The sequence below is a fragment of the Erinaceus europaeus genome, chromosome 6 (genome assembly GCF_950295315.1).
Source record: "Erinaceus europaeus chromosome 6, mEriEur2.1, whole genome shotgun sequence".
In the NCBI taxonomy this organism is placed as follows: Eukaryota; Metazoa; Chordata; class Mammalia; order Eulipotyphla; family Erinaceidae; genus Erinaceus; species Erinaceus europaeus.
In genome coordinates this window covers 11866282-11877149 of record NC_080167.1, presented here as the reverse complement: position 1 = coordinate 11877149, position 10868 = coordinate 11866282, and the positions used below count along the sequence as shown (strand labels likewise).

At 62.1% G+C, this 10868-nt stretch overlaps 1 protein-coding gene across 1 annotated transcript; it reads right to left on the bottom strand.

Moving 5' to 3' along the window:
- Positions 1 to 751: 751 nt before the first annotated feature.
- Positions 752 to 8629, bottom strand: LHX5 (LIM homeobox 5). Its single transcript, XM_007528803.2, has 5 exons — positions 8457 to 8629; positions 6627 to 6850; positions 5869 to 6146; positions 5220 to 5385; positions 752 to 1772 (listed from the first exon to the last, which is right to left on the bottom strand). The coding sequence occupies exons 1-5, from the start codon at positions 8627 to 8629 to the stop codon at positions 1405 to 1407; spliced, it is 1209 nt and encodes a 402-aa protein (XP_007528865.1). The 3' UTR covers positions 752 to 1404.
- Positions 8630 to 10868: the final 2239 nt, after the last annotated feature.

Genomic DNA, 10868 nt, shown 5'->3' with positions numbered 1-10868 from the left:
TCCTTCTTTCCTTCCTGGAACTATGTATTACATGACTTGGACTGAAGCTGGCATCTTTTTTGACACACTGGAGCCAGGCAATTCACACCTCCACTCAGCAGATAGTTTCAAGGCTTTAGGGTGGTGGTAGTGTGTGGGGTGGCCTATGCTCAGTGGTTAGAGCATAGGCCTTGCAAACATGAGGCCCCTGGGCACTGCACACACTGGTCTCTTTCTCTTTTTTGTTAGATAAATGCGTCTTGAAAAGAAAAAAAAAAATATATATATATATTTTTTTTTAAAGGCTTCTTACGTACCAAACAAGCTTATGTTAGAGCAGGGTTCAGTAGAAGCTTGAGAAGCTTGGGGTAATAGCCAGGGATCAAAAATAAGAAAAAGAAGAAGAAAGAAAGGAAAGAAGGAAGGAAGGAAGGAAGGAAGGAAGGAAGGAAGGAAAGAAACCACACAGCACTGAAGGGGGGAGAAAAGAGAATTTTTTATTCATCTTTTTTAAAAAAGTTGATTTTTTTTTTTAGGTAAACCTCTTTCTACCTCCCCACCCCACTCTGCCCAACCCTCCTCTTAAAAATATAAAAATGTCCAGCCACTCCCCCCCAACTAGAGTACAATAAATAAACAGTAAACACAAAAACATACTTTATTTGTTTCTTCTTTATACAAAATAAGGAGACTAGAAGCGTTCAAGTTCCAAAAAAGTATAATAGTGTACATCCTGACGGCTCAGCCCCCAGGCCCTGGGTGGGGGGGGGGGGTCCGTGGGCCGAAGCCCAGAAATCTTGGCACCGCGCCCGGGTGGGGGCGGAGGACAGGATCGGCGAGAGTTCAAGTCTGGCCTGGACCCCCGGGCTCAAAGCAAAATCCGAGCAGGGAGGGGCTGGGAGGGTCTGGCCGTGGACTCCCCCCGCCCCTCCCTGGAAGCACTGACCTTGATCCTGAAGACCGGCCACCAGAGGGCGCCGGCGCGCAAGTGGATCTGCCTTCCCGTCGGGGCGCCCCCCTTACCGCCCCTATCTCAAGCGCGCTCCTGGCTCGCTTTTTTTTCCCTCTCTCCCTTCAGTCTCTTTTTCTCATCATCTTTTTTTTTTTTTTTCCAAAGACGGGGAAGGCAGAGTGAAAAATAAGATTAGAAAATGCCGCTCGGATTGCAGAAGGGGGTGCAAAAAATCGACCCCCCTTTCTTGGTCCAAGGAGGTAGCCGCGCGGCGGGGCGGCTGGGGCTCCCCCCTGGGGGGGAGCTGGTGGGGCGCTGGGCATCTCCCGACCCTCCGGAGGATGACTGGCTTTGGTCCCAAGAAGGGGGGTCCCCTGCACCCAGCCATGAGGAGTGGGGGCGACTGTGAGGCCGCGCCGTCGGGCGATTTTGGTTTCGGGGGAACTATGTCCCTGGCTGGCGGCCCGCGGGCCTTACCACACCGCGGCCTCGTTGAGCTCGGGGTTGGGGTGTGACAGGGGTCCGCTGTAGCCGCCGGCGCCGCCCAGCGGGAAGGGCGGGCTGGGGCCTCCGCTGAACACCTCTCCGGGCAGCGGGTGCAGCGCGCCGGGGAGCCCGGGCTCGGGGCTCGGCGTATCGGGGTGCGAGATCATGTCGGTGAAGCGCGGGTTGTCTGCTGCGTGCGGCCCGGCCAGAGGCGGCTCCAGCGCACCCAGGGGTGTCGAGCCGGGCCCTGGGGCGGCCAGGAAGCTCGAGTCGGCGGGGGACTGTGCCTGCGAGGGCGGCCCGTGCGCGAAAAACTCGTAGTTGCCTCCTGGCGCGTAGTAGTCGCCTTGGTAATCTGGGGGAGAAGGGGGGAACCAGTGAGGGGTGGCCAGGGGAGCAGGGGGACCTCAAAGGTACAAGGGGGGCCCTAACGACCCAGTTAGCGCAGTGGTGGTGGGTGGGGCGGCCAGAGGCGCAGGAGGACCCCAAGAATGAAGGGGGATCCCAGGGGACTGGCAGCCCAGAGGTAGGGAGCGGCCAGGGGCGCAAGGGGAACCCCCAATGATCCAGCCAGCTCAGAGGCGGGGCAGCGGCCAGGGTCCCGAAGGGGAGAGCTCACACTGGCATGAGGCTGCAGAGGCGCGAGCCCACCGCCCTCGGGTGCTGGGGAGACAATGAGAGGCTGAGAGCAGACAGATCCAGAATCAACGAGGGGCAGAGAAAGACGCCCAGTCCAGAGACTAAGTCCCCCTCTCAGAGACGGAGAGACATGAGGGTGCTTGGATGCCAGTCAGCGGTTCAGAGATTAGAGGCACACAAACACAGAGATGAACAGAGACAGTGAGGGGTGAACAGGGGACGGGAAAGGAAGCAGAGTCACAGCAGGGAGCTCTCGGACTTGGACAAATCCCTCCCTCCTGAAAAAAAAAAAGAGAGACACACACACGGAGAGATGTGAGACAGAGATGCAAATAGAACCAGACACGAGTCAAAAGGTTGCAAGACACCCAGGGGCGAGATGGAAGGTGTGAAAAGACAGAGAAAGACAGATAGAGATAGAGATGAGAGATAGAGAGAGAGGGAGATAGGGAGGGGGAGGGAGAGAGAGGGAGAGAGAAAGAGAGAAAGGGGACAGAGAGAGCCCAGCGCTTCCCAAAGCCCCGGGGAAACTAGCGGCAGAGGGTGGAAGGAACAGCGTGCGAGCCTGGACCAAGTGCCTGAGGGTGGGCCGGCCACGGCCTGGCGGTGCTGGGGTTGGGCGTGCTCAGAAACAGGACGCCCCCCCCCCCACACACACACACACACTAGGTGAATGCAGGTTCCTCGCCAGGCCCACTTCAGAGACTTGGGAGAATGGGGGTCGCCAGTCTGCAATTCTACCGGTGCCCAAGGTTTAACAGCGGGATCCCGGGGTGGGGTGGGTAGTTGCCTGGACACCCAGGTAATGAACTATTTGGGGTTACTGAGCCCCTTCTGAGAGTCTGAAGACAACCAGAAAAAGAAAAAAGAAAACCAAACAACCAAAAGTCTCAAACGCCACAAGCGCATTTTGTTCACTAATTCTGGGGGCGCGATCTCCACGAACTGCATCTAAATCAACCTCTGATCTTCCCCCCACTGCCCGCCCCCTCAGTCCCACAGGAGAAGCCGCCCCCTTCCCGCCCCTGCAGGATGGGGGGTGCAAGACCCCCGTAGCCGATCTCCAGCTCCCCGCCCCCCAAAACCCGCTTCACACGGAGGGAAAACCGGGAACGGGTCTCCCCCGAGAACCCACACTGTCCGCTCTGTCTTGGGGGGGGCAGGTCTCAGTCACCAGGCAGGCTCCGAACCCGAAGCAGGGGAGGGGGTTGGGGGGCAACGGTTGGAAACCCGAAAAACCACAGTGAAGCCGGCGGCCAAGCAAGACTCCTTAGAAACTCGTCCTACCAACCCCCGAAGGAAAGAAAGAAAAAAAGGAATAGAAAGAGAGAGGAAAAGAAAGGAAGAAAGGAGGGAAGGAAGGAAGGAAGGAAGGAAGGAAGGAAGGAAGGAAGACGTTCACAAAAGCGAAGCGCAGTGCTGGGAGAGGCGGATTGGGAGCCCCCAGGTCCTGGACTGGGGATCCGGGACTGGGGCCCGGGATCCGGGACGGGGTCCAGAGATAGGGCCTGAGGATGGGGCCGGGGTCTAGGGCTGAGGGGCGAGGGTCTGGGGTTCAGGACGGAGTCTGGGGCTGGGAGCAGGATTCCAGGAGGGGAGACCGGGGCTGGGGGACCGGGGTCCATGGCTGGGGTACAACTTGGGGGCCGAGGATGGGGTCGGGGTACAGGATGGAGGCTGGGGCTGGGGCTGGGAGACCGGTCCCAGGATAGGGGGCCTGGGATGGAGACCGCCGTGGGCCTGGGGCGCGCCGCCCCCGCCATGCCGCCCCCGCCCATATGGCGGCCAGGCCGGAGGTAATTGGAACAAACGCCTTCTGAACGGGACACAAAGGCCGCAGCTGGGGCTTTGTCCCGCGCCCACCGGGAGCCCGGCCCCGCGCCCGGCCCCCTTCTCGCTGCTACCGGCTGCGGAGTTCCCGGCGCAGATTAGGCGGGGCTGCCTCTCCAGGGCTGAGGGCCCGGCCCGCCGCCCCCGCCCACTTCACTCGGGAGATGGGAGACCCCGCGTGTCCGAACCCCAAGCCATCCAGACGGCCCTGGGGGGACAGGGGAGGGGAGGGTGGACAGGCGGCGGCCGAATCCCACCAGATTCGCAGGCGCCCCCGAGAATCCCGCTAATTGACCGGGCGGGGAGACAGCTCCGGCCAGTCCTGCCCCGCGCCCCGCGTCCCCCATCCGCGCCGGCGAGGCCGAGTCCAGGACTCACAGCGGGCTCCCCCTCGGGTCTGTCGGGGCGTCTGCGCCTTCCCGTACCCCCAGCAAAGCGGCGCAGACGTGGCACGGGTTCCGGGAGCCTGGTCTGCCCCCAGAGCACATCCCTCCCTTTTGGAGGGTTCGCATGTCCCTCCCTCCATCTGTTGCCGCCTGTCCCCGCCGTCCCCGCAGTCACAAGCCCGCTCTTCTGGGAGAAGTCGAATCGCCAAGCCCAGCTGCTGAGCAATGTTCCAAGCCACGCAGCCCGGCTCCTTGGGGCGGGGGTGGGGGTGCCCGGGGCTGTGGGGTTTGGGTGTGTGGCCCGGGGGACAGTGAGCGGAAGGAATTGGGGAAATTGGTGTGTGTGTGAAAAGGAACTGCTTAGCTGGGTCAGAGCCTGGACGCTCCAGTCCGGGCTCCTCGGCCACCCCACTCATTGGCCTCTTCCACACACAGTTGGGTCACTGGATCTCCCCAACCCCTGAGCTCCGGCCCCCTCAAAATCTGTGATGGGGGAGAGGGTTTGGAAGGGGAGTGAAGCTTCTATGGGGAGCGGTGAGCACGACCCCCAACCCCCCTCGCCCCTCTCTCCTCTGCTGCCCTCCAGTATCCGGGTTCCGTCCGCCCCGCGTCTGGGGCAGCGGGCAGCTGTGTGTCCGCTTAGGGGACCGGTGCCAGAGGTCTTGGGGGACGGTGGCGGCAGGTGTCTGGGCGCTTGACCAGCAGGTGTGCAGCGCGGCGGTGCGTGGACCCGCGTGTATCCCGCACCTGCGTGTATCCCGGGGCGCCCGCATCCTGCGTGTGTGCTCTGACTGGGTCCCGGGGTGTGTCGGGCGGGGAGAGGGCCGGGGGATCCGCGACGCGACCCCAACGGGCTCAGGAACTGGCGACGCGCCCTGAACCCTTCTGGCCGGTGGCGGACCTGGGCGGTGCGCGTGTCTGTGAGTGTGTGGGGGTGGGGGGCTTACCTCCGTAGTAGGTGTATGGAGTGGACCCTAACATCTCGGACTCGTCCAGGCGGCCCCCCAGCGGACGCATGCGCCGCGGACTCCGGAAGAAGGCGTGCCTCCGGGCGCCCAGCGCACTCAGCTGCTTCATTCTGCGTTCCTTGGATCGGCGGTTCTGGAACCACACCTGGAGGGAGCGGTGCGGGGTGGGGGGGTGGCTGAGGGCTGAGCGCTGAGTTGGGGCACCGTCCCCTACCAGCTCAGGCCGCCCCACCGGGTCCTAGCGCCTCCCCCGCGCCGGATTAGGCCCGCAGGGGTGCGGAGGGGCCTCGGCGAGGCAGCCAAGGGTGAAGGATTTCGCGGACCCGTGGGGCGACTCATAAAGGCTCCGGCTTCCTGGTCCCCGGCCCGCCCGCGGCCTGACGGCTTTATAAAGGCCTCTTGCCCCGGCCCTGCGCTCCCGCCCCGTCTGTCCGCCCCGCGCCCGCGGAGGGGGCGCCCGGGGCTCAGCCCTGGAGGAGGAGGAGGAGGTGGAGGAGGGGGGGTGTTTTGCAACCCAGTGGTGGGGTCAGGGACTGGAGCAAGGTCACAGCGCCAGCCCAGTGTAGGGGGGGGGCGCAGGGCTGGCCCCGCGCCTGCCCGCTGTGCACCCCCCCGGAGTGCCCCGCACCTGGATGACCCGCATGTTGAGGCCTGTCTCCTGGGCCAGCTGCTCGCGGATGTGGCGCGTGGGCTTGGGGGTGGCGGCGAACGCAGCCTTGAGCGTCTCCAGCTGCTTGGCCTTGATGGTGGTGCGTGGCCCGCGCCGCTTCGTGCCCGAGTTCTGCTCCTCGTTCTCGTTGTTGGCTGTCTCCTTGTCCGACGACGTCGAGTTGTCCGTCTCCTTAGGGTCGTCCTGGAGCGGGTCCTGGAGGTCCGGGGACAAACTTCGGTCCGTACAGGATGACACTGCGGGCGGGCGGGATGGGAATGGGTCAGCGGTGTCATCACCCCAGCACCCCGCGAACCATAGCCGCTGAGGGTGGGGAGTGGGGGGGGGCAGGTGGTCCCACGGAGGGCCTGCGACAACCCGGCTCCTAGGGGCTCCCAGGAGGGGCTGGGCCTGTGGAGGGGACCCTTCTGGGGCTTTGCTTTTCTTTGGGGTTCAGGGGTTGGCGCAATTTCTGGAGAGCTGGCCTTCTTGGACAGGGTACAGGAGACAGAAGGGGACAGGTGTCCTCTGTTGGGGGCTCCTTCCTGCAGGGACCAACTAAATCTGGCTAGGACAGAAAAAGGCCGAGGGGGGTAGGCATCCAAACTGGAGGAGGGCAGCCCAGTGGTCATGGCAGGAAGGCCTGGCACCCCCCAGGGGTTAGAGAGGCCCAGGAGGGCTGCCTGCAGACTCCCGTGTGCCCTGGTTGGCCAACAGGAGGGCTGGGGCCTCTGTACCTGAGTTGAGGCTGCCTTCCTTGAGGCTGGAGGAGCTCAGGTAGTCCTCTTTGCACACAAACTTGTTCTCGTCAATGACATAGAGCTCCTCGCCGGTGGACAGCTGCTTGTTGCACACCATGCACGTGAAGCAGTTGAGGTGAAAGACTTTGCTGCGTGCCTTGCGCACCAGGTCACTGGGCGAGATGCCCTGAGCACAGCCTGCGCACTTGGTCCCGAAGCGCCTGCAGAAGGGCATACAAAGTGTCAGTCACCTGGGGCTGTCCCCTCACCTCCTACCCCCTGCCCCTGGTGTCCTCTCCACCTTCTTGACCTCCCTCCACCTGCCTGTCTGGCTCCATGTAAACCCACATCTGTCAAACAGACTCCCCCAGCCCTGGGCCCAAGGCGGGAGATGGCATCCCTGAGTGCTGGTCACCTTGTTTGGGCTTATTAGGGTTCTTCCAGTGCTGGCTGCAGCCTCTACCAAGCCGGGCACCCAGAACAACCCCAGAGGCTCCCCCCCACACCCATGCCCCACAGGCAGGCAGACCCTGCAGGAGTGAGAGGGTTCTGGAGCTGAGTGGTGGGTGTGCACTGCCTGCTGAGTCCCTTCCATCCTTCCAGGGCCAGTTGGCCCATCCAGCTCAGCAGAGATGTGGGAAGTCCCTCTCCTGTGCAGGGTAGGGGTGGGGCTTGATTAAAAACAGGGACCCTCCCCTCAGGAGGACCCACTGGAGAGAAAGGTCTCAGTGTGGGGACTCTGGACAGCAAAGACTAAGCTCACAGCACCCAGCACCCAGGAATCTTTCTCTGGTCCTTGCAGGCTTGGGGGGGGGCATGAGGAGAAAGGTTATTCTAGACCCAGCCTGGCCAGAACGTGGGGTATCTCACCCTTGCCTCCCCCCCAGTATTCCTGTTCTAATTCCTTTCTTTTCTTTCCCAAGTGTTAGGGGAGAAATAGGTGCCAAAGCCAGCACTGAGACAGGAGAAGGGAACTTGGGGCCTGGGGGTCACTGAGGGCCCAGGACTTGTGTGTGTGTGTGGGGGGGAGCTCACGTCACCTCACACCCACATCTCTAAACAGGGCGAATTTGGGTGACATTGATATAGTGAGGGCATTAGGAGCCATAAGTCACTTTGGGCCTTATCCGGTGGTGTAATTGGCCTCGAACACCTTATCAAAAATCATTAGGCGCCTTGCAGCAGGGCCTGGTCTCGGCTGGCATTTTCTGTTATTCACACCTCCCGCCCCCATGCCCAGCCTCAGCCTTTCTCCTTCAGCCCCCCATTCCTCACACCCCCATTCCCTGCCAGCTGGATCTGCACTCACAAAGCTGGCCTCTGCTGGCCCACTGCTGTCAGGTTGACATTCCACTCCTCCATGTCACAGCTGGGGAAACTGAGGCCCAGAGAAGGATCTTCCCTCAGGGCAGAAAATGGGGAGGTGGCACAGGCCAGGCTGGCGGTTGGGGCCCTGACCTGTGGGTACTTTCCCACCAGGTAGAAAATGTCCAAGGCATAGGGAGTGTAGCTGGATTGGAGGGGCAAGGAGAAGCCCTTTCTGGCTGAGCACTCCCCCCCCCCCCCCAGGGAGCTGGGAAGTTTCTTTGAAGCCAGGAGGACTGGGGACAACATCTGAGCTCAAGTATCCTGTCTGGTGGGGGGAAAAATCCCAGCCACCCAGAACTTCGGGGGTGTGTGTGGAATCCTTCTCAGGCTGGAATCATCCCCGGGGAGTTGGGGGGGCCTCCAGGAAGGGGCAAAAGGGGGGGGTGGGGGGCAAGTTGGTCAGCTTGCCGTCCCCAAGCCTGCCCTGAGGTGCTGGAGGCCGGGAGTGGAGGCTCTTACCTGAAGAAGTCATTCTTGCAGTAGAGTTTCCCCTCGCGGGAGAAGCACTTCTCCGAGAGGTTGGTTTTGCATTCGCAGCACTGGACGCATTTGATGTGCCACGCGCGGTCTAGCACGTTCAGCAGGAAGCGGTCGAGGATGGGCCGCTCGCAGCCGGCACAGTGCACCATCATCGCTGCCGCTCGCCTGCCCGCGGGCCCCCCGGCCCCCTGTCCCCCGGCCCCCCGGCCCCGGGCCCCGCCGCCACGCTGCGCCTCCGCCCGCCCGCCCGACCGCCGGAGCTAGCGAGCGAGCCGACGCGGGGCCGAGTCCTGGCTGGGGGCGGCGGGCCTGGCACGTCCGCCCCGCTGCGTTGGGGGTTCGCGGCCTCACGCCCTCATGCCCCGCGCGGCGCGCCCCGTGCGGCCCGGCCCGGCAGGTGTCTCGGGCGGCGGCCGAGCGGCTCTCCCCGGTGGCGGCGGCGCGGGCACTTTCCCCCACTTTCAAGCCGTCCCGATCCTCATCTTTGTCTGGCCGCCGCCTAATTCGCGCATCCTTATTCAGATTTGGTGACGTGACGCCGCACGTAGGGGGCCCGGCGGCCAATGGGCGCGCGGTGGCCATGGCAACCTCTTAAATTTATAGCATATCTAAATTGGCTACAGCGCTGCGCTCCGGACAGAGCAAAAAAAACAAGGCTTCGGTATTGTTGAGTATTAGCTTGTACCTGGTGCCGGGCGAAGTGAGTACCTACCCTCAGTTTGGGGGCCGGGGGCTGGGGCCGTGCGTCTGGACCCGGCGTGGCTCTCTCTCTTTCTCTCTTACTATCTCTCTCCGTGTGTGTGTGTGTGTGTGTGTGTGTGTGTGTGTGTGTGTGTTAGCTCTTCACAAGTATTTGGGGTCAGGATTTCAGGGCCTAGTGGGGGGAGGGTCCCTGGAACTTACAGAAGTTGCCCGAGGGCCCCTCTGTGCGCTCAAGGCCCAGCGCCCCGCAGAGGGGGACCCCCCAGCCCCACCCCACCTTTATGCCCCTGGGGTCTGTGCCCCGGAGCCAAGCTGGCGCGTCCCTTCCTGGCCCGGCTCCTTTTGTCATACATGGGGCTGGGACCCAGTGGGCCCATTCTCATGGAGAGAATGCGTACCTCTCTTTCTCTTTCTAGCTTTTCTGGTGCTGGCTCCGCACAGGTAGGGGGAGGCGTCCTGGGGCCTGCAGTCTCAGGCCCTAGCCTAGGCCTAGTGGAGAGGAAGAGGTCCTCCCCCAGCCAGCTTCGTGGTGGCACAGGCCCCTCTCTTCTCGCCCTGATTTCAAGGCCTTGCGGAGAGGTTGAAGCCTGGAGGCCGGCAGCGGGGGAGGCTGCAGTCCATAGGCTGCACAGGGGGAGTGCGGCCCCAGCCTGGCCAGAGCGCGGGAATGTGGAGCAAGGAGTATTTTTCCTCGCTGAGTCTGAGCACCAAGTGGGAGTCTGGGGAGAGCCAGGGAGGGAGCGAACTGGGGTGATTTTCCCAGGGGTTACCCAGACAGTGCCCGCTGGCGTTCCTGAGGCTGAGAAGGCAAAGCTGAGGTTTTCCTTTAGAGGAGGGTGGGCGGGCGCTGGGGTCCTGAGGTGGGTGGGCTGGGGCCCACCAGCGGGAACCAGAGGACAGTGTAGGTTCTGGCGAGTCTGGGCTCAGGATTGAGTCTCTTACTGTTTATTGGCATTCCCACACTCCCTTTTCTAACTAGTTGTTCAGTATTGTAATCTAGGAGGACACTCTGGCACCTGCATGTGTGTGTGTGTGGACATATTTGTGTCAGGTCACTTGTGCAAGCGTGTGTGGACCTCATTGTGACAGTGAGTCCAAATCAGAGAGAAGGAGAGAGGGAGAGAGAGAGAAGCTAAGCTGGGTTGAGTGTGTTAATGCAGGATTTTGACTGTATTCGCATGTCTACGTGTGTGTGTGTGTGTGTGTGTGTGTGTGGTTAGCAATAGTTTCCTTCTTCAGCTCCTGCTAGTTTGTGTGTGGGGGGGTCAGTGTTTGTGGGTTTGGAGGAGCAGAATTTGTGGCTGACCGCGTTGGTGTATTTCTTTGGCGGACACTCAAACACTGCTTCCCCGATTCCTCCCCAGGCCCAGCACTGTCCCTCTGAGAGTCCCCAGAGCTGGTCACCTGGCTGGGGAGTGGGCAGTGACAGGCACAGCTGCTGTGTGGGACAGGGACCCACATCTGGGCCTCTGAAAACAAGCCCCAAACGGGCACTCCTGCAGGAAGTGTTCCGTGGCACCTCTGGGCTTGCAGGGCACAGGTGCTGTGGCTGGGGAGAGCCGTCTGGGCTTGACCTGAGTGGGAGGGCTCCTCTCCCAGCTCCAGTTTGGGGTGAGGGTGGGGGTTGTCAGCACCTGGTCCTCCCCTCCTGGGGGTTTGAAGGGCCCTTGAGCTCCAGCTGGGAGAAAG